The 24324-nt window shown below is 36.1% G+C and overlaps 1 protein-coding gene across 3 annotated transcripts in view; it reads left to right on the top strand.

The window, feature by feature from the left end:
- Positions 1-24324, top strand: part of TTLL7 (tubulin tyrosine ligase like 7) — a 121925-nt gene that overhangs the window by 52914 nt on the left and 44687 nt on the right. For all 3 annotated transcript variants that reach the window (XM_033114401.1, XM_033114402.1, XM_033114403.1), the window contains exons 7-12: positions 2380-2596; positions 7511-7675; positions 12627-12785; positions 17554-17648; positions 23030-23177; positions 23263-23336. In XM_033114401.1, coding sequence (XP_032970292.1) covers positions 2380-2596; positions 7511-7675; positions 12627-12785; positions 17554-17648; positions 23030-23177; positions 23263-23336 — 858 coding nt within the window. The remainder of the gene's footprint in view (positions 1-2379; positions 2597-7510; positions 7676-12626; positions 12786-17553; positions 17649-23029; positions 23178-23262; positions 23337-24324) is intronic.

Genomic DNA, 24324 nt, shown 5'->3' with positions numbered 1-24324 from the left:
AGAAAAACTTTGCTCTCCTATATAGCTGTGCCCCCCTTTATTGTCCAAATTACATCTGTATACATTGTGTGCCTGTTAACATAGATTTATTATTATTGTTTTATGCAGTTTTTTTTTTAAATAATATAGAAATAATGAAGAGCTACAAACCTAAACTACACTCATAGTAACTTTTTTATTTACCCATGTAGTCACCTTTATGTGTGTTCTATATTCTTAGTGTGGATTTTATGTTTGTCTAATGTCAGTTTGTTACAGCACGGATTCTCTTTAGGATTTCTCATAGGCCAGGTATACTAGCAACAAACGCCTTTAGTGTTTGTGTATTTGGGCATGTCTTAATTTCTCCTTTAGTTTTGAATAGTTTTGCCATATGTAGAATTCTTGGTTAACAGGTTTTGTGTTTTTTTTCCCCTCTTTTTCTGTCAGCTCTTTGCGATGTCATTTCACTGTTTTCTGGCCTTCATTGTTTCTGATGGGAAGTCAGCTGTTTATCTTATTGAGGATTCCTTGGGCATGATGAGTAACTTCAGTCTTACACTTTCAAGTTTCTTTCTTTGTCTTGGCTTTTGATAGTTTGATTATATGTTTTAGTGTGGATCTCTTTGATTTATCCTACTTGGGTTTCATTGAGCTTCTTGGATATGTAGGTTAATATTTTTCATCAAATTAAAAGTTTTCAGCCATTAATTCTTCAAATAGTCTTTCTGCCCATTTCTCCCGTTCCTTTCCATTTGGGACTCCCATTATGTGTGTGTTGGTATTCTTTGTGGTATCTCACAGGACTCTTAAACTTTGATAATTTTTCTTCATTATTTTTTCTTTCTGTTCCTCAGACTAGTTAATCTCAATTCACCTGTCTTCCAAGTTTTCCAGTTATTTTTCTGCCTTCTTAAATCTTCTGTTTAGCCCCTCTAATGATTTTTTTGTTTCAGTTGTACTTTTTAGCTTCAGAAGTTCTGTATGAGTTCTTCTTCCCTCCTCTCTTTTTAAAAAAGTAATTTCCATTTCTATTGATATTCTCTATTTGGTGAGATAGCATTCTCATGGTTTCATTCAATTCTTTGTACGTGGTTTCCTTTAGCTCTTTGAAAAAATTAAATAGTTGATTTAAATAGGTGAGGCTCTGGTAAGCCTTATGTCTGGGTTTCCTCAGGACCAGTCTCTATTACTTGATAATTTTCCTGTGTATGGGCCATACTTTTGTTTTGCTTTGTACAACTCATAATTTTTTGTTGAAAATTGGACATTTTAAGTATTATAATATAGGAACTGTGGAAATCAGCTTCTCCCGCCCATACAGGTATTGTTTTGTTGTAATTATTGCTGCTTGTGGTAGTTGTTGTTTATTTGTTTAGTGCACTTTCTGAAATAATTTTGTAAAGTCTGTATTCTTTGTTGTGTATGGCCACTGAAATTCCTATTCTGTTAGGTTAGTGGTCAGCTAGTACTTGGACAGAAATTTTCTTAAACACTTGAAACCAAAAAAATAAATTGCTCAATCCTTGCAGATAGTGTGTGTGTGTGTGTGTGTGTGTGTGTGTGTGTGTTGGAGCATTCCTTCAGCACTCAGTTAGGCAGTTTACAACTCTGCCTTAGCCTCCACTTCCTGCTTGTGCCAGAGGTAATACCTTAGGGCCTTTTCAGGTCTTTCCTGAGCATGTACCTAGCCCTGGGCATGCTTATAACCTTCTAGATTCCTAGAAATACGTCAGATTTTCAAAGCTCTGTTCCTCAAAGATTCTCATTCCTCAGTGTTGCTTCCCATTCTTTTTAGTTAGTCTGTTGTTTTTCCCCAACTGTTACTTGTTGCCTTAGGCAGCAGGGACTAATACATTTGTCTTTATATGTATGTTTTCCACAATTGCCTCCCCAATTATCTGCCTCAGCACTGGGAGAATTCCTAGTTGGGCAGGTTTAAAGCATGTCCTTTGACGTCCTCCAGTGAGCCACTGGACAGGTTAAAATAAAAAACACAATGACCATTATAAGAATAAGGTCTGTCCTGCTCCCTCTAGAACCAGCCCCTGTACTGGCAACATGGGCTGTTGTTCAAGGCCATTGCTGACCTGGGGTTTGGGAGATGGGACCAGAGTATGGTAAAATACCACAGCGCTCTTCTACACCGATTCAGCTTTTATTTATTTTTTCTTTATTACCTGATCCCTGGCTGTTACAAGCTTTTGGTTACTTTCCTGTATTCCAAAATAATTGATTCTGACAAAATTTTTTTTTTTTTTGGCTATTCATGGTTTTTGCGGAGGAACAGACCTTAGTGTTACTTACGCCATCATTTGCCTCTTGAGTAGTAACTATAACTTTGTAAACATTATGACTCCATATTAAATTATTCTTTTAATTTTTTTCCTTTAAACTTAGGATTTCTTTGATAAGAAATGGTGACAAACTTCCATCTCAGGATCATTTGATTGTTCAAGAATACATCGACAAGCCTTTTCTAATGGAAGGTTACAAGTTTGATTTACGAATTTATATTCTGGTAACATCATGTGATCCACTGAAGATATTTCTCTACCATGATGGACTTGTGCGAATGGGAACAGAGAAGTATATTCCACCTAATGAGTCCAATTTGGTAAGTGATACCAGGCAGAATCTATGATTTTATTCATTTGTTCAATATGTACTTTTAAAAGCACCCATTGTGTATATAGCTTATATGAATGAGAGTCCCTTTTCTCAGGTTGTTATAATCTAAGACTACTTCTAATTTATAGACAGCTTTGTGAAAATTACAAAAAAAAAAAATGTGTCTGCTGCAGGAAAGCTATTTAGGGAAAAGTACCACCTTTGGGTACTGTGAGCACAAGAATGGATTTCAAAGCACACATATGTATGTGGTGGCCTTGCATAGAAATGACATGTGCATATGCAGTAGCTTTGTATTGAAATGGATTCAAAGCTCATATATGTATGCAATGTCCTTAGGTAGAAATGATTTCTATAGAAATATAAGCAAAAAAGTGATAAGCCATTGGGAAGTACAGATAAAGTGTTACGGAGTTGAGAATTGGGATAGTTTGTGCTCAGCTCCTCACAGAAGAGGTGGCATTTGAGTAGGCTTTATATAAGGGTACGACTTAAACATGTAGAATGTGGCAGAAAGTATATGAAACAGAGAAAGCAAGACTTATCAGAAAAGTTATTTACTTTTGTTGAAATAAAAAAGAAGATTGTAAATTTAAATTGACAAAATGCAATTCCATTTTGCCATAAATGGGCTGTTTCAGTATGATATTTTAAGTCTATTAAGTGGAGCTTCTTGTAGATATTTTTCCATTAAGTTTTCCTTTGTGTAGCCATAACATATTGATGAAAGTCATGACTGTAATTTAGAGTTGATGAAGAACAAACTAATTATCATAATTTATCATGAAAGTCATAGACTGTATAGTTTGTGAAAGAAACTAATTTATTATCTGTATTTATTAATTTATTATTAAGTGAACTTAAAAGTTTAGCTAACTTCTAGCCCTATTTTTGGATCTACTAGCAAAAATTACAATTGTTACAGTATTGTTTCCATTTTGTCACAGGCCTGGTATTGTTCTCCAGTGTTACGCACATAATTAACAATGTTAAGAGTGGTCACATTTTCAAAATTAAGTAATGACTTACCATAAATTTTGCTATGTTCAATGAACTGAAAAATGTTGTAAACCTGGTAAAGGAAGAATAAGGGAACTGTCAAAGTTTTTGCAGGAAAGGAAGATAAAGGAAAGAATCATCCCTTTTAAAGGTCATAAGGTGTCATATATCCAGTCACCACGTAATGTGTGAACTCTAGTGCGTTCCAGACATTGTGCTGGTTTTGGAAAAAAACAGTAACCAAGACAGATACGGTGCTTGATCTCACGAAAGCAACAGTCTAGTGGGCAGGCAGAAAATAAAACTAGCAATTAAAATTCCTGATAGTAAGTGTAATGGTCAAAGAAAGTGAGGGTACTTTGGCATGGCAGTGCACAGCAGGACATCTAACCCAGTTGGAGATGAAGGTTAGAGAGGGAGTTTGTACAGTGAAATCTGAAAAATGAGGGGTTAGCTAGGTTGGAGGTCGGGTGGGGTGGGATGCAACTCCGGGCAGAAGAATAGCCCAGAGGTAAAAGGGAGTGTGGAATGTCTAGAGCAGGAGTGTTCAAACTGCGGTGGCCCGCGATCCATTTTTTATAGGCCTGCAGCAAATTCCAAAAATATATTTAATTTACTTAAATAAACGAGGTGAGGCAATACGTACTTCACCTCGAGTGAGTGGCCCGGCTGTTTGTGTATTTTACCGCATATGGCCCGTGGTGAAAAACGTTGAAAAAAGTTTGGACACCCCTGGTCTAGAAAAAGCAGACACATTCAGTATGGCTACAGCACAAACTGAGAAGAGATGGGTATTCCGATATGAGGAGGGAGCGTCCCGGAGGCCAGACCTTTCAGGGCTTGTAGACCATGTGTAGGATTTTGGAATTTAACCTAAGAAGAAGGGAAGCACGGAAAGATTTTAAAGAAGGGAAAGAAGGAATGAGATTTGCATCTTCAGAAGGTCACCTGGTCTACAGTGTGGGGAATGTGAGATGGGAGTGAAGATGCCCGGGAGAGCTTGGAGTGAGGGAGACAAGAGGCTGTATTCGAGTGTAACCACATGTGAGAGGAAAGATGACTTAATCTGAAGGAATAGTAGTAGGGCTGGACGAGGAATAAGAACACAGATTTAAGATATATTGGTGATAATCTGGATAACGTTGATGTAATATACTGACAGTTTGGATTCGTAGAAGGAGGGAAAAGGAGAGAGAAACTGAGGATAAAACTCAAATATTGGCATAGGCAGTTGTGTGGATGGGATATTTTCAGTGTGATAGGGAATATAGGGGCTATTAAAAGTTCTGCAGAAAGCTGCTGTGTTGGGTCTGATATGCCTGTATGACCTCCACATGGATCTATACCATAAGCATTTGGATATGTAGTATCGGCCTGAAGTTCAGATGAGAGAGCTGAGCAACAGGCCTAATTTGGGATTTGTCAGCACATAGATTATACTTAAATCATCGGAGTGGATAAGAATGGATTATATACATGTAAGCAGATAGTCATGTTTTGAGAAGAAAGAGTGAGAGAAGAGATAGGAAAGGTTAAGACTTGGAGTCTCATTTACATGATAAAGTGATTTATTCCAATATCTTAAGTTATATGTATGTGATTTGCTTAGGAAATCATAAAGAAATATTGGGAGGCAGGAAATACGGCTTCTAGTTTGCACTTTGCCTAGTGCTCTTGAATCATGTAATGTTCTGGCTATGGTTTTTACGTGTATGAAAAGCAATGTTCTCCTATATAAACATAAGTATTCCTCACCAACTCTAAAATTTCATGATCAAATTCCTAGCTTAAGCTATGAAAAAATTAAAAAGTGAAATACAAAATTTTATCTAAAGTGAGATCACTTATGTAAAAAGGTAAGTTTAAGAAAAAAGTCTGGAAAAAATAAACCAAAATGGTCTCATTGGTTGTTTTTGGATGGAAGACTGCTGTACATTTTTTTCCCTTCTTTCTCTTTCCAAGTTTTTAAATAGTGAGCATGTATTTTGTAATGAGCTGTGTGTTTTTATAAGAGACAATTACTGATAAACTACGTATAAGGGGATCATAAGAGAGTATTTCAGACATTGAAATATAATAAACATTTATTTATTGCTACAGTGTTGCAGTCACCAATCCTTGAAAAGTTTAGTATATCCCAATTCATTATATTTAGCCTATATAGTTAAAAATAGGGTGGAGAATAGTTGATCCTTTTCCTCCCTTGCAGGTTGCTATTTGGTTCATAGCCGCTGTCACTTCTCCTAAGGCAAACGTCCACCTGGCAATGGACTGTTTAGAAGGAGATTTCTGTCAAGGTAGATGTGAAACTGTGGAAGTTTTAGTCCTACTTTAAAGATAACATTTTAGGAAAAATGCGTGTGATAGGGAATACAGGGGCTAGGATAGCTAGAGTTTTCATTACTGCTATTATTATTTATTTTAGGAAATTCTTGCCAAATGCAGAGATCCTCAAAAAATTACTTTCCAACCTTTTATAAGTTAAAAAAGTGATATTTATTTTGGAAACTAAGAAATGTTATATTTTGATTATTTTTTTAATGAAGTATTTAAAATTAGACAAGCATAAGGTTTATGCTCTTGCTTTGAAATATCAGTTAATTTAATTTTTCTGAGTTTCGTGTGTCTGTCTTGTTCACCTTCGTATCCACAGTGCCCAGAACAAGTTCCTACCGATAGGAGATAGTGATGTCTCCTTAAACATTGCTTAATTAATGAAAAAAAAAATCTTAATTAGGGTGGGCACATGGATTAGCAAACAATATATATCTCAAATGAGGAGTTCCGCATATTTGCTTTAAAGATTTTAAGACTATAGACCTAAGTAACTGCAGTGAAAATAAAATATGTGCATATACTTGCTTATTAACAAACCAATATATTCATCGTGTGCATGAAGTATACGAGTATATTCATGGTGATGCAACACTGCTGTTTAAAGTAATCCCTGGATGTAGGATCAGGAGGGTAGCATTTACAGATTCGATGAATGTTTATGCTAGATTGATAAGGAGCTATTCGATGTGTATTCATTGACAATTATGGAAAGTTTTAAATTTGGGATTCATTTTCAAGTTTGAGGAGAACAGTATCAACAAACATAAGGCTATGAAGAGACTAAGACATAAAAGTCCCAATTTGGAGCACTTTAAATGTAATGTTAGTCATTCAGACCCTGGACAGTATGGTGTGGTTGTTTCTGTTTGCTGATTGCGTTCACTCTGTCTTGTTAACATGTTAAAGTGGCCTCCTCGTCAGCATAGGAGGGCAGAGGCTGTTTGGTAGTCCTTGCCTCTTGGCTTATGCTACTTACTTGAGCTTTCATTTTGTTATTCTTCTTTGAAAATACAGAGAATGCTGTCTCCGAAAATTCCTTTCCCCAAACAAATTTGAGTAAAAACTGTAAGTGACCAAAAACATTAAAAACAAACAAATGGACAAAAACAAAACAGCGTTTTTCTTACTTAACAATATGTAGTTTCACATTTTCATTTAATTACTCTCTGTATTCTTTTTATTTTAATACTTTTTATGATAGATATAATATTTTGAATAATTTATGAAGTAATTCTTTAGGTAACTACATTCACAATCTTTTTAAGGGAAATGTGCCATCCCAATTAATTTGAAAAGTATCTAAGTAATCATGAGCTCGTCAATCAGTATATATTTTTTAAATTTTTTGGGGTGACAATTGTTAGTAAAATTACATAGATTTCAGGTGTACAATTCTGTACTACATCATCTATAAATCCCATTGTGTGTTCACCACCCGGAGTCAATCAGTATATTTTAAACTTTAAATATACTTTCATCTTTGCGTGCTTTTTTTCCTCTCAATGAAACCTCATGATTCTAGCGTCTCATAGGTGATAACAACTTTGGTTCTTATTTGTTGCAGACCCAGCTATACATGCACCTGACAAACTACTCTGTGAACAAGCACAATGAACATTTTGAAAGGGATGAAACTGAAAACAAAGGCAGCAAACGTTCCATCAAATGGTTTACAGAATTCCTACAAGCAAATCAGCATGACGTTGCTAAGTTTTGGAGTGACATTTCAGTAAGATTATATCATTCCACAATTATATTCTTTCCTTATATTACTTTAAAGGATTATCAAGCATTTTAAATAAAAAGCAGATTACATTAGATTGAACAAATAGAGTGTTTTCATAAAGGAAGTGGAAATTGTGGTGGACCTGAATAGTTAAGTAGTGCTTTCACTTCTAGGGATGGGAAAGAGGGAATTCTAGGTGGAAACAAGAGCATGAGTAAAGGTGTGCAGGTATGAGAGTAGTGGTCGAGGTTGGCACATATGGTATTTGTGGGAAATTCATGGGTACTTATGGCTGCAAAGGTATGTGGAGGCCAAATTTTAGGTCTGAAAATCAAGGCTTACCTTGGCATGCAGTAAGGATTCATTCCTTCCAGTTTTTAAGGTAGGGCCCAAGATTATGCATTTAAAAGGTAAATCTGAAAAAGGGTGTAGTATGGGTTAGAATGAAGACCAAAAAGTAAGTAGAGCAGGGCACTTGGGAGTGATATAAGTGGAAAGAAAGTCCTGAATTCAACCACAAAAAAGAGGTGAAAATGAGGTAAACATTGGAATTAACTGAATGTCCAGAATGAAGGGGAAGTGTTCAGAGATTCCTCTGCAGGTTGAAGGAGGATTTACAGGGAGAATAGCTGTGGCATTTTTGAAACACAATAGGGAGGAATTTATTTTGAGAAGAAGATGTGGAGCTTAGTTTTGCAGATGAAGGAAAATAATTCTGTTTACTTAATTGTTTGTTCATTCATTCAGTAAACACTGTTCACCCTTAATATAAACCTATCTCTGGCTTACAATTTGAAGATTTTTAAGACACAGCTCCAGTCCTCAAAAAACTTAAGAGTTTGGTAGGAAAAACCCTCACGTAAACTTTATTGTTAATGAAATGCAATGTAGGAAGTACAACAACAGAGGCATTCATTGAATTCTGTGGGGATGTAGGAGAAGACCACACCTAGTAGCTTTGGGTGGGAACCGACAGGAGGAGGACTTCCTGGAGGCAGTGACACCTGAACATGTAAAAGTCCATGAGGCGCTGATGATGAGCTACTTGAGCTATGCTGAATCTGAAATGCTATCTCAGGTAGAAAGATCAAGCAGGCAGTTAAAAACATATGTTTAATGTGCAATTGATATTTAAAGCCACGGCAGCTGTGGATGAAACTCCAAATGATAAAGGTAAAGAGAATAAAGGAGGAAGATATGAGAAGATAACTTTGGTGAAACAGTCCCTTTATTAATCCAAGCAGATATATCAAAAAGAAGAGTGTGTGTGCTGAAAGCACTTAATATGATTAGGGCTATGTAATTTGATTTGGATTTCCTTGGGGGACGAATAGTATATAATTTAATGACTCGTAGAAAATGGACATGAAAGTTCGTAGTTGGTTGAATTTGGTTCTCATGAGAAAATCAGAAAAATCGGCATCATTGTATTTTCCTTTTGTTGATTGTTTCGTTGGTTGATTTGTTTTTTATGCCTTAATTTTGATATCACAGAATGTAAATCCAAAGGTTCTTGAACGAGTGTCAGGCAAGTAAAAAGTGAACTTGTCTGGATAGGAGCAAGTAGGGTGTGCTGGGACTGTGGTAATTTGAAGAGCGTAAGAGGTCAGAAGGGCATAGACACCACTCAGCACTGGCCTGTTGTTACCACATAGTCTTTTTGGGCCCAGTATGGTTCATTCTTTTAACTTGTCAACAGAAGCCATAAATCTCCCGATTTATAAATATTGGCAACACATTCAACATTTTTAAAAATGTACGAGCTCCATGAAAAATGTTTGCCGTCTGGATTTGGTTAGATGTCCACCAACTTAACGTTCTATTACATCTTCCTGAGAGAATGAAATACATCCAAACAAGAATTTGATTACAATAATTCTGTGTTTATTTATATTTGTATTTATTTTAGCAAGGCCAATTTTGTGGAAATTCCAAAAAACGTTCTAATAATGACAGATTTATTATCATTGTGGGTCAGAAACATCAGAGTGGGGAAATTTATTATTTTTACACTGTAGCTTATTGATGGAAGCCCATAGATGATATTACCTGGATGATTTAAGGAATGGGTCACTTAGCTCATTGAGACCAATGAAGTTTTATATACCCTCTGATATTCTTTTTTCTTGGCTGAATTTTTCACTTCCATATGTGTTTGGTTCATCAGGGAAGTCTTTGTGAAAAGGTGGAAGCTGTTGGGCTGCCGTGGTGAAGAATATATAGAGAGAATTAATTAATCAGAAAAAATGATCCTTAGCTTTATATACATTGGTTTTACGTGGTACTTTCCCCACGTAATTGAATTACAAGAAGATATAGAAGTAAGACGAATACTACTAAGAGGGTTTGGAAATTACCTTTTCTGTTGGAGCCTTAAGTATTATTTTCAGATGTGAGCTAAACATGGACAATGTGAGCCTATGAAGCTCCGACAATTTCATGCTCTTTGCTATCAATGGCTAACTGTAGCATCATTCTTGCCTGCATTAGTTAGAATGGATATTAATAATCTATAAATAGTTAACACTTAGTAAATTAACTTTTCAAAGTACATTCCTTATAATTATCTTGTCAAATCTGTGTTAATGTATTTACTAATTTGTGTTTATTAAGAAATACGTATACCAGGGGTGCCAAAAAATGTATACAAGTAGACACTTTGGTCAATGTTGCTCAAGCAGTAGTTTGCCGTAATCAGAAGTGTCTGGACACCAATGGTAACCACTTTGAGCACCTCTTGTAAACGCAGAAGTCAAATGTGACTTGTATTCATCTTTTGTTATTGGTGTATATTGAATATTACAATTTTAATATAGTTTCTTCCTTTCTTAAAATGGGTATATATTTTTTGGCACCCTCTATTCTTTATAAAGATACCTGTTTAAGGTGAATGAATGGAATAATATATTATGAAAAAAGAATGACAGGAGGAGGTGGAGAAGGCAATCATGTAGTAAATTTTTACCTAAATATCATAGTTTACAAATTTCATGGATTTAACTTAAGATTTTTTTCGATGACCTCTTTTTTTGGAGGGGGAGGGGTATTTCTCTAAAAAGTAGCTGTCTATATCTGAAAACTAACATTCCATACCTTCTATGAAGCACAGAGATGTATGCTTTTGTACTAGTCAAGAATCAAGAGAAAATCAGACCATGGAGATTAAAATGATTGTAGTCATTCATAACACCATCCTTCCTGAATGCTTTACATACACTTTAGGTACAAATCTACCATTCATATTTCAACGTAATGTCACTATGTTGGGAATTCTCGAAAGCATTAGTAGATTTTGATATGTGTTCGGTTATATCACTCTTGATTTTTACATATGCCTGCAATCTTGCCTTTACATTTCTAAAAGTGTGTTTCTTTTATGTAGGAAAAAAAGCCACAGGTTGGTAATCAGGGTCTGTTAATTCATATTCACTTTTTGCCCTCCTGGATGTCTTACTTCACACAGACATTTACTAGCCGAGGTCTTAACTTTCTTTCGTACTCTCCAGAGGTTTCAGGAATATCTCCAAAGACTTATACGAAATGGCTTTTTTCCTTTCATCTTTATATACTTTGGTCTTACCATTAATTTGTTATTTTGAATACAGTTTTCTGAGAACAACCTCTCATGGCATCTCTTACACTTTTTTCCAAATATCATCTGGTTTGGGATTCTGGGTAACAGTGAGGTTAATTTCTGTCTTCCATATTTTTCTCCACATAATACTTATTGCTCTCACCAGGTAGTGGAAAGTTTATATCTGACCTGATATACGAAATGGACTTCTAGAGGAATGATAGAATGACTATAACAATAATAGTCAAGTTGCTAACGCTTATTGAAGGTTTACTTTGTTCTAGATACTATACTAAGAGTGTTTCATGGAGTCACATTTTGTTTTTTCACCAGTCTTTTGCAGCAGGTATTATTGCTTATTGCTAGTCTACATTTGGGAAAAATGAGACTCACAAAGTTTAAGCAACATGACTGTGGTTGCAATTCCTGCAAGTAGCAAAGCCAGGAATAAACCCAGGAAGTCTGACTTTAGAGCCACATTCTTAACTACCATGCTATGTTGCCTCTGGCTCTACAAAAGCAGTTAAAAAACAATGTATTCTAAGCAAAAACCAGTGACACAGCTTTTCAACAATCCATAGCTTGTTCTCAACCTCAGCAAAATAACTTTTTGCTTTATTAGCATTAGTAATTCACCCTACTAGTATTATGTGTCCTCACAGCAAATGATAATAGCTAGTTCTTTAGTTGATTGTACTTTCATCTCAGATAAACCTTATGAACTACAAAATCATCACTGCTCAAAGAAACTCAACTCTCCTAGCCCTTACAGCCTTTTTGTCTAAGTGGAGGTTCTATAAATGTTGTGAAATTCTCGTTGGGATTTTCTTGCATGCCACTCCTAAACCATTCCGTATGGCTTCTGAGAAAACTAGTGTATGATCCTACCCTACTTATTTAATAAATACAAGCCACATTTATCAATTTTGATTTACTTATTTGTTCACAGATGTTTTTGAGCATCTACTAAATGCCAGGCACAGTTGTTGGCCCAGGGAATGGGGTTGTAAAAGAGACAGACAAGGACCCTGCTGGAACAAAAATAGATAAGTCGGTTCTATGCGGTCTCGTGATGCAGTAACGTATGATGGGTGGGTGACTGCATTTGACTCTGGAGTCCGAGAAGGCCCCCTCTGAATACGAGGGAGCCAGACATAGGAAGATCAGGGGAAGAGTGTTCCAAGAAGAGGGGCCCAGGGAAGGTGAGCATGGCCGAAGCAAAGTGGTCAGGGGAAGAGTTGGATGAAATGAAGTGAGAGCTGGGCAGAAACTTGGCCACAATGTAAGTCTAGACTTTATTTCCACAGATGTAAATGAAATAACAAAGAAATCAGGCATTTTCACCTGTTTAAAAATTTTTTTTAATCACTCTACTTATAGGAGTTGGTTGTTAAGACTCTGATAGTAGCAGAGCCTCACGTCCTGCATGCATATCGAATGTGCAGACCTGGTCAACCCCCAGGAAGTGAAAGTGTGTGCTTCGAAGTCCTGGGATTTGATATTTTGTTGGACAGAAAACTAAAACCATGGCTTCTCGAGGTAAGACATTTCTTAGAAATTATCACTGGTCTTCTGTATTTAAACAAATGCTTTTTAAATGTAAACTTGGCATAGTTGTCTCATTCACTGCGCAGAAAGAAGCCTGAGTAGAGTGTGTTTGATATTACTTTTCCCAAATTGGTGTTGCATTTCTAGACCGGGGATTTTGAATATATGTGTGGACCGGTTTTTACTAATTTGTTATCTACCTATTTTCTCAGCCTCACGGCTTCTTCCACTTCATGGCTTCTGGAGGTTGTCTTTTCTCTCCCTGTGGGTACCTGGGCGTCAGGACCATAGCCTCCCAGTCTTCAGTGTGTCTCCCCTTCAAACCCTCCGAGAGAGAGGCTCCAATGGTTCACTAATCAGTATTCAATCCCTGACACCCCAGCGAGCATGAATTCCTGTGGCCCTATTACATGCCTGGGGCTCCCCACTCCTGTCCAGCCTGTCAGCTGTGTGCCTTTGGGTTTCCTGCCCGTCCCTGATATAGGCAGAGTTAGCATTATTTTACTTTTATTTATTAAAGGCCACTTAACATGTGGAAAATATAGATTCATATAAAAAAGAAATAAAAATGATCTCTGTTCAAGATTTTTATACCTTTTCTCCTAGTCATATTTATGTTTATATTATACCCAGAAGAAACCTTAAAAGTCATGTGCTCCAGTAGTGCCTCATTCAGCAATTCCTTCGATGCTCCCTGACCTGGGGCCGTAGAATACATGGCCGTGAAATATTGTGCTCAGGAAACTTTATCAGGAAAATAGCACACACGTAAACGCTTAGTGTTTACTAGCTTAGTTATATTTTAAGGAACATATTACATAGAAAGCAAAATCAACACCTACCTTTCATTTTAGGTTGCCTCAGTTTTTTGTTAATGATTTAGAAGTTGGCTGTTATATCTGTAATATCAAGGCTTGCAAAAGCAAATTGAATGAGTAATAGGTGAGATCAAAACATTCAAAATACATTTTTTTAGGAAAGAACGCTTTTCCAGTTTGAGAGCCAATGGTTTTGTGTGATTTTTCAATCTATTATGAGCAAATATTGTGTATTATATTTCCAATCAAATACAGTTCTGTCAGGTGTTCAAATTTTGCTTCTACTTGGGTACTAGAAACAATATGAACGTGAGGAATTTTACTTATCTTTTGCTTCCTCCATTGCATGGATAGGAAAGCACTTGGCTCTGCACTATGGGCCCTTCACCTTACTAATGCCTGCCATTTTCTTCTTTAGGTTGACGATTTTGTCTGCAGTCATCCTTTCCTGTTCTTAGCTGTATTTTTTTTCCCCCTACCCCTACCACACGTCTTTCATTCTTGACGGGGTGGGGAAAAAATGAAGGCACATGCATGAAGATGGAACTGAGAGGATAACAGGGAATAATGACTTTTTAGAGATTTAATTACCTGTTTTTAAAAAAGCATTTGCCTAACAGGAGCTTTGCCTTAGCTTGGTAAATCAGAATTGACTGAATGGTTGAATTCTTTATGGTTTTAAAGGCTCAAAATGCCATTGTTTGCATTAATGTTTCTTCATACTTTGTTGTCTCCATCACTTCCAGATCAATAAGAACCATTTGAAAAACTCCACAATAACCAATAACTAAATAGCATCGTTTGCATTAACATATTTTTATTTTTTATTCATTCTTTCATAATTTCAGGATCAACCAGAACCATTAAAAAAAACAAAAAAACAACTCCACAATAACCAAAAGCTGTGGATAATGACCATTTGTTGTATTAAAACAGTTAAAAGAATCTTATTTACATCATGCTTTTTTTCCTTCCATCTGCATTATTGTGGTTCTAATGTTGTTAAAAACCATCATGTTTTGGCGCCATCAAGTGGAATAAGGTAGAAGGTGCTTCTGAGAATGTGATAATTTAGTTCACTGGAATAATTGCCAGCCATAGTTTGTAATCGCAAATTGCAGAAATTTTCCAGCATAGAAAATATTTTTTTAGGGAAAAATGTGGAAATTTGGTGGAGTATGAATTTACTGCTAATACTTTAAGTATCCTGTATTAATTTCTATAAGTCATTGTGCCAGGTGGTAGAGATACAAGAAGAATGAGGCAGAATCTTTGTCCTGGTCTTGTGGGGACTTGTATATGTATTTTATGATAATATTATAGTAGTAACTATAAGTAGCAACCAGGGAACAAGCACAAACAACAGAGTGATTAATCTCTCTGTTTACATGTGTGTATTTGGAGTTAAAAAAAAAATCTTTGCAGAAGAAGGAACACTTGAGCAGGATATTTAAGGCTGTAGAAGGTGAGGTAGAGGCTGGGGGCTGGGAGAAATGGGGTGGGGTGGGGGGAAGTTACCGGGCAGAGGGAATAGCACTAATTTAAGAGCACAGAATCTATTATGGATACTTTGATATGCGCATGAAATGATTGTGTTTGTTTTGGTAATACAACTATGGTTTGGATGACTAATAAGTAGTATATTAATTTAATTTGCTTTCCAGTAATTTTCATTTTTGCATGTGTTTACAAGCTGCAGAGCTTTAAGACTGTAATGTCTGCTGGGTTTTGCCTGTTTTAGGTTGGGATAGGGATAATGAGAACTAAAGCCGACAACATTACGGAGTAGATTTTGGGCCCAATTTTCAGAGCTTAACAGCTTTTTGTTATTGTGTCATCCATTTGTGGTTCTTCTTTTGTTTTTCTCTTTACCTTGCCCATAAAATGTAAAAAAAAAATCCAAAATGTTAACCGAAAAAAGCTTTTCTCCCTTTTCACATACTAGTTTAATTGTGTGGGTATATTTTGCCATAGACCAATTTCTTTTCTATGATAGTAGGGGGGAGACTCTGAAATAGGTAAGAGAGAAGGGTCTGAGATTATGTTGTGCAAAGACCTTATTACCATCCTGGAGGAGGGATATGCCTGGCAGAGTTCCAGACTGCAATCTTGGAATGGAACACCTAAGGAGTTTTATACACATAGGAACATTTCTGTGAACCACTTAATCATCAGTTCTTAAATGTCTGGTTTATTTTATAATCCTGTTACATGTAGTAGCAGAACTATCATTGATTGTATTACAAATTCCAGAGATTTGAGTCAGTATGGAATGGTTGAAACTCTTTTTTAATGTATAAAATACATTACTGTATCCTTTCTCTGCACTTGTAGGAGGAAATACTTCGAGCTTTGAAGTAGCAGGTTAATGAACTTCCTTTCTCAAATGTACCTCGATGTTCTCACAGTTACCAAGCCATTGCCTTCCTTTTGAGACCGCATCACACAGGCAGGGATATGTTCATTTTCTAAATCAGAAATCAGAAAATGAATAATACCGTATGGCATATCTCTATAAAAAATACAATTTGGCATGGCATAAAAAGACTTCATGCATCCATCAAAGTGATGGCGTGGAAGATTTTCATGATGTATTGTTAAGAGAAAAACTTGGGTTTTAGAATAGAATAATTAATATGGACATGTATTCGGAAGGTAAAATGAATATTATAAATATGTGTGCATAGCGAATATCTAGAATGCCATTTCTCGAATGGTTGACAATACACTAGGTAGTCAGATTACAGGTGATGTTTATGTTGTTTGTTTAGCTTCTATTTACTGATTTTTCTGCAGTGATCCTGTACCACATTGACTCTCTAATGAGAGTCATTTATATTCCTGGATGATTTAAGTAAAATGTGGCATTTCCGTTCAGCTGTCAGTTGTAAAATGTATGCCATCAATTTTCTTGTGTCATGTGGTGATGGATTTGTATAAGACGACCCTCTTCTATGACTAGTAGCATACGTGTTTTTTGAGATAGCCTGTGGGTTAGTTGGTGGTCATGAAGCTAAGCTGCATTTTTGAACTTAGCAGTGTTCTAACCAACTGACTTGAGTAAGTAATTTTCTTAAACACCTCCTATTCCACTTATATTTTCATAACAACAACAAAGCTCAGTAACAACAAAGACAAAAGCAAAACTCCAGCTCTTGAAGTGGTGGTATATTGTCTAATGGATTTCAGGTACAAAGAGTTACTTCTTATTTTTCATCTTAATGAAATCCTGGCAATGATGTCAGTAGAACAAACACAAATGGCTCATTTATTCCCATGAGTCCTTATACAGTTAGAAAAGCTCATAGAGGTTAGTTTGCAGCTACCCTTAGTGGTATCTTCTGAGGAATATAATCAATGCCTTTGGAAATGGAAGCTGATGATTTCTTGTTTGAGCCAGGTAGAAAGCAACAAAGTTTATTTTTTATGTCGCAGTAGATGAGATTATCCAGAAGATCTGAAGCAGTGAAAACAGGGCACTGATACTTTCTATGTGCTAAATACAAACGATACATGCATATAATTATTACTATACTGGTCACATGCATATTAATTTTTGTTACCTTATTATTATTATTATTATTATTATTATTATACAGGATGAATCACTTTTACTTCTCAAAACTTGAAACTTAGAGTGCCTGGGGTTTGGACAGAGTGGAGAGGAGAGAGAGGGCAGACATGCTGACTGAAGAGCCTGAGCCCAGGCAGCAGGGGGAAGGGAACGGTGATGTCAGTTCCCATGCAGTGCCTTCACTTAGGGTGGTGGGGAAGGCAGCTGTGGCAATGGTAACTGGGCCTCCTAACTTGGAAACCTTTGAGATTTATCATAGAGTCCTTCTACTGGTTGGGGATTCCACATCAGATTAACAAATATGTATTGAATATTTATTGGCCTACCAACATTTGGCTACTCTCATTGTTTTCTTTGTAAATTTTAGATCAATCGAGCTCCAAGCTTTGGAACTGATCAGAAAATAGACTATGATGTAAAAAGGGGAGTGCTGCTAAATGCACTGAAGCTACTAAACATCAGGTAAAGTATTTCCTCCATCTTTTGGATTTTGTTCCACCACATTTGACATAGAATGATCATTTGTACCTAGGATGGACATGTAATCTTCTGTATTTTTTATTTTGAATTTCTTGATCCCATTCTTCAAACCCATTTAGTTTTTTTCTTTTTAAATACCCTTTCCTCACCTCTAGCACACTGTTTTTCTTTCAGTCCATTTAATGCTCTGAACCTACAGTAAATATAGTTAAATTACAGTGTTAATATAATTATTTAATATGGAGTATGAGGTTGAATTGGAGAATGCCTCAGGAAACCCCCTAGATTATCTTTCTCACCTTACAAGAAGAAAATAAAGCAGAGAGGTCATTCAGAAAGTAAAAACAAAACCACGTGGATTTCCTCTTTTCTGTCCAGAGGTGTTCACGTTATATCTTGCTACCTGGGTAAACAAAAAAGAAAGGCAGTTGGTAATTGAGGATTAACCTTCCCGTTGAAAAACATACACAGGATTTCCTTCTTTTTTAAGGCCAAATGATATTCTGTTGTATGTATGTATGTGTGTATATATATATATATATATATATATATATATATATATATATATATCACATTTTCGATGTCCATTCATCCATCGATGAACATTAGGTTGCTTCCACGTCTTGGCTGTTGTGAATAATGCTGCAATGAACATGGGAGTGGACTATCTCCTTGCATCCTAATTTGAACTCCTTTGGATATATACCCAGAAGCGGGATTGCTGGTTGCAGTGTGCATAATAATGGATGGCAAATATACAACATGCTGTTCTGTGGGAAAGCTTTTGGCTCATTATAAAATAAATTTGTTAGAAGTTTAAACTGGTCATGAAGTAGTGAGTTGTCTGCCATTATAAGAACTCAAAAAGCATTTAGGGTATTGGATTAAAGGACCTCTGAGGTCGTTTAAGCTCAGTGATTTTATGATTTCAGTGGATTGTAATTGTCATTTCAAGAAGTCTAGAAAAACTGTCTGATGCTTCCAAGCATTTACTTATTTTACATGTTTCTAAGCATCTAGCTGATGCCTGACTGAGAAGCGCCTTTATATGGAAAGCATCATTAAAAAAGAGATCGACATATAAACTTGTTCAGAAATTTTCATAATGCCTCCTTCTTTTGCCTGATCAAAGAACGATTTGCCTAAATTCTACTGATATTTGAATTATTTCAATTATGTTAAAAGAAATGAATAGAAAGGAAAGAGAGGTAGAATGGGAATTTTTTGTTTATTTAGCTTATACAAGTGCATCAAGTATTTAAAATTATTTAAGCAATAAGCCTATATTTTTTTTTTTTTTTTTTCATTTACTGTTATTGTGCAGGTAGGCCTTGTATTTTTTTTTTTTGGCATGTCTTTTGTATTTGCCAATGATGGTACAAAAATCAGAACCTTATGTACAGATGTTTTTGGTCGTCTTAAAAATGAGATATATACATTTAAACTGAGTAGTTTCCAGACTTAAAACTAAGGGAGAATTGGAATTCATCTTTATTATTTTTGTTAGTGTTCCACTAAGAGAATTTGGCACAATTCTTAGCATTTAGAGCATATGCTAATGAAGCTTAGGTTTCAGATGCCTCTTTTCTCTCCAACCAGATGGAGAACTCCATGGGCATATATGTGTTAGGTTTGTGTTTCACTGTGGCTAGGTATGGGATGGGCACATCGTGAGAACATAAGCAGGATCTAAGAACACCAGAAAAATTCTTGCCTGTTTATTAAATGTTATTGGGTTAATTTTCATATGAATTACTTTAATTTTGGATAGAATAAATTGTTCCATGATTCTAGAAATTCCTATTTATATTTATTTTACTCAAACTATTGCAATGTTTGTTTTTTTCATTTGTGTTATCTTTCTACTCAAGAACCTGAATGGATTTCTATTGCCTATACTTAGTCTTAAGCTCCTTTCATAATATGATTTAACCTTAGCTTTTCTGTCTTAATTTGCTATTTCTCTCCAACTCAAACTGTTTTAGTTAAGCTGATAATCTCATTATTTTTCTCATATATCTGGCCCATTCTCTCTGATAATTTCTCGTATTCCTTACCCTGAATGCCTTCCTTTACTGCCTATCACTCAAATCCCGTCTCTTCTTATGATATTTTCCTTCTAGCCCAAGTTAATCTTTTCTTTCTTTGAGCTCCAAGAGGAATTATAGTTTGTACAATACATGGCTTATCACTTGGTTTACTCTCTTATGCTCTGTGCTGTTTTACTTGGACTGGGCTGATTTTTCTTTTTGATTTGATTTAAGCTCCTTGAATTCAAGGAGCATGTACGTTGGTATTCTACACAATTTTTAATACGATGCTTTACTTATAGTATGGCTCCATATATACCTCAAAGTTCATTTGGTAAATATATACTTTTCATCTCAAGAAAACCCAAAAAGAGTGTAGGTTGCTCAGGGTATTCATTCCATCACAACCCCTGAGAATACAGAGCCTTATATCGAGGGGTCAGAATTGATCTCCTTTGTATTTAGATGGCACAATATAATTTGAGATCAAATTCAAATAATTTTCTGAAATATTAGGCTTGGTGTCTTCAGAGACAAGAGAGCACAAATAGAGCTATGTGCAGAACAGGTAAAAGAATAATAAGTAAAAATAATAATCAATAGTAAAATAGTAATACGTAAAACAAATATTTTTTTTTTTTTGATAATAAAAAGAAAATCCAATCTTGTATATAGTGGGAGTATTCATGGGTTAATAAGAAGAATCTTTTCTTCTCCATAAATATTACACAGAATCCTTAAAATAGAGTCTAGAAAAGATAGTCATAGTCCCATGAATTCTGTGGGTCTGAAATACTCTATTTGTTAGATTAGATTAGATTACCTGGCCCTTATTTAGAACTAGTTCATTGGCTACAGGTATATGGTGTTTGTAGCATTTAACACTACCCTGCCGTTGGAACTGTATCGTCACTGGCCGCCTTTGAGTTCTCTGAGTTCACTTAACTTTGAGCATTCCTCTGTCTTCTCCTATGATTTTACTTACTTTCTTGCCCCTACGTGTCATTTTTCACTCTGTTCTTGCCCCAGTCCTCTTATCTTCTGTGTCAATCTCATCAATTTTTGTGGCTTCATTTGTGAGTCAGACTCTGGAGTCCCAAATCTGCACCTGTATGTAGTGAGGTGTGTATTGGAGCTCTTGTCAATAGCTCTGTCCCACTTTGGAGCTCCAGTGTTGTCTTTGCAGCTCCCCGCTGACCATGTACAATGGGTGCTTCTGGGCTAATAGGGGCTCAGTAAATAAGTAGTGAGAGTGACCTGGCTAATGAGGAAGTAAGTACATGAATGAAAGGATAAATGTCCTGATGACACTTTAAATTCAATATGGCCAAACTTGAATTATCCTCTCCATCAGCCATATTCCTCTTGTTGGGTTTCTCTCTTTTTTCTAAGGATATAAGTTACCTCCAACTCACAAAGGCTAAATCTAGTCATATATTTAATGTACATTCTTAGCCTATATTGTACTAGAAGCTAGAGATACAAAAATGAGTAAAATTTCCTGTCTTTCAGTAGCTCAGTTATTAAGAGGGATACTATATGCTCATAGAAAAGTACATACAATTATAATTACTCAAATCTGGTTTTCTGTCCTTCTTTGCTTTGTGATTTAATGGTAGAACCATCCACATAAGTGTCCAGGCTAGAAACCTGGGAGTTATCTTTAACTCCTTCTTTTATTATGAATGAACAGAATCCTGTCAATGTATGACTGACTTAACACTTAAATTCTTAGTCTCTTCAAGTTTAAGGACTTCTCATTTCTCTCCTGGATTATTTTACTGGTTTCCTTTCTTCTTTTAGCACTAACCTCCACCCCATTTTGCAGCTTCCACTCTGTTGCTCTGCAAGTCATTCAACAAATGTTTACTGAGTGTCCACCACCATTGCAGCAGGTGCTGGGAATTCAATGTCTCCAATGATGCCTAGATTTCTGGCTTGGATGACTTTTTTGACAATACATCATTTATTTACATAAAATTTTCAGGTGAGAAACAGGTTCAGAGGAGTGATGGGAGAAGGTAGAAAGAGAGACGATTCGGTTTTAAACATGCTAATTTGGAGATACTTTGAGACCCAGGCAGAGTGGTTAAATGGGAAAGTTGATATCCAGGGCCCCAGAAGATAGAGATATCTTTTGACTGGCATCCATGTACTGATAGCCCTTGAAGCTAATGGATGAGAGTGCACAGTTGGAGTGTATATATTGAAAAGTAAAGAGGGGCATGGGCAGAGCCCTGAGAGATGCCAGCTTTGAAGAGATGTTTATGAACTCTGATATTCTCATCACATTGTTACCATACTATTAGATAAACTTTAAACATTGCATCGAGGCATTTGGATCTTTAGATTATATATAAGACCGTGATTGATCTGGCCCTTGCATCTCTCGCCCATCTGATCACTTTTGTTCTTTTCCCTGCCATGGAATTAATTTTTCTAATAACGCTTGTGTGGTGCTTTTCCACATCTTTATGGCTGTGCATGTATTCGCATTTAAATGTACGTTTAGCTTTGTCCCTCCGTTGAATATCATCTCATTTTTTAAAATTTTGGTAAAATATACTTAACATAAAATTTACTACCTTAACCGTTTTTAAGGGTGCAATTTAGTGGCATTAAGTACATGTACATAGTCGTGCAACCATCACCATGATCCTTCTCCAAAACTTTTTTCATTGTGCAAAACTGAAACTCTGTACTCATTGAACAATTCTCTACTGATTGCACCAATTACATGGTAGGGAAGACAGAGGAAACAAGTTCAGAGGAAATCTATCTCACAACAGGACTTTTCCTATGAAAGCCAGACAGCTGTAACTAAATTTTCATGATTGGGCAAAAATGAGAAGGACTATGCAGATGTTTTCAAATAAATAATGATGGTTAGGCTAGGATTTCAGTCAGAATTGAAAATACACTAATGAGTGGTCAGTATAAGTGAGAATTCCTAAATATAAAAGGAATTGGTTGGAGTAGGCGAAAGGAACCAACATTTGTTAAGGACTTATTAATGTTACCACAAGTTAATCTTTTTAAGAACTGTAGGAGGGAAACATTGTTATTATATAATAGACTCAGCAGGTAATTCACCCTCGGTTGTACAGCTAGTAGCTAGTAAGTTGCTAAACTGTTTCCATTTTATCCTGTTACCTTCAGAACTTCTATTTACTATATTTGATAAACTATTAGATGAATATAATGTATGTGAATTTATAATTTAATAAACATTGATTCCTATCCTCTCTGTCTCCTGTTTTGTTATTTCTCCTCACAAGGTAAGATCAGAGCTTATTTGAATTCTAGAATATGGTCTTGTGTTTTATATTTTAGAACCAGTGATAAAAGGAGAAACTTGGCCAAACAAAAAGCTGAGGCTCAAAGGAGGCTTTATGGTCAAAATTCAATAAAAAGGCTCTTACCAGGCTCCTCAGACTGGGAACAGCAGAGACATCAGTTGGAGAGGCGGAAAGAAGAGTTGGTATGAAAATTTTGGCAACACACATGCAATTTGAGTTGCATAATTCATTATTCAGATTTTATTTGTAAAATTTCTTCATTTCTAGAAAGAGAGACTCGCTCAAGTACGAAAACAGGTCTCTAAAGAAGAACATGAAAATCGACATATGGGGAATTATAGGTAACTCTGCTTCCTTTTTTTATACACTTTAGAAGTGAAGTGTCAAAACAATTAGTCGATCTTTTTTAACCTCTTAGGCTTCTTTTAGGCACTGTTTATTTCACTCTGAGAAAGTGCTTTCCATCGAATATCTTTCCAAAATGAAAACATCGTCAGCATGTAGGCGGTTCAGACTTGGGAGAGCTGCTAGACAGTCTCAAGGATGGTTGTGTGAGGTCTTTTAAACCTAATATTTTCCTGTGACCTCAATTTATAATGTGGTATTTGAGTAATGTGGTATTCTTTGTCAGTTCAAAGTGGTTGTTGTACTTTGTTTTAAATTCAGATGTGTCAGGAATCAGGCAAATAATGAAAATGTTTGTAGTAGGCAGGTCTGAGACAATAGGAAGAGTGTGGCCTGTACTGAACTGAACCCCGCCCCCCCACACACACACATAGTATCAGCTTTGACACGATAGAAGGGGACTCCTTAAGCTCCTCTTGTTCGTAGAAAGACTGCCTCTTCTCCCAAGCTTTGACATTAACTCAGCAGAATTAGGAGGACTGGGGGCCACAGCGCTCCTTGCGTTCATGGTAAGACATTCCTTCCTCGCCTTAACACCATCAGCAACAGTGATGAGAACACATTTCCTATTACCCTGCCTCTACCCAATTCTCTCTACCAGAGGGGCAGATTCCTCCACCCCCAGAGAAGATGATCAGGATTAATCTCTGCATTCTCGCATACCTCAGTAACCACACTAAATCCTAGACTTCCAAGTTATTCCGTATCACCTAACCTGTCTCCCATACAGTTCTACGTTTCTCCAATCTGCACCATGGCAATTATTTCCCAACCTCCTCCCTCCAGCCAAACCCTTACACTACATCTTCTGGAACTGCATGGTTCAATAATAATTCTCTAGATACACTTTAATTTGCATGTATGGCAGGTGAAAACTTACAAACTTTTCTTTTCGTGTTTATTTCTAGCACATAGTAAAGTTAC

The sequence above is a fragment of the Rhinolophus ferrumequinum genome, chromosome 9 (assembly GCF_004115265.2).
Source record: "Rhinolophus ferrumequinum isolate MPI-CBG mRhiFer1 chromosome 9, mRhiFer1_v1.p, whole genome shotgun sequence".
Classification (NCBI taxonomy): Eukaryota; Metazoa; Chordata; class Mammalia; order Chiroptera; family Rhinolophidae; genus Rhinolophus; species Rhinolophus ferrumequinum.
This window is presented reverse-complemented; position numbering and strand designations above follow the sequence as displayed.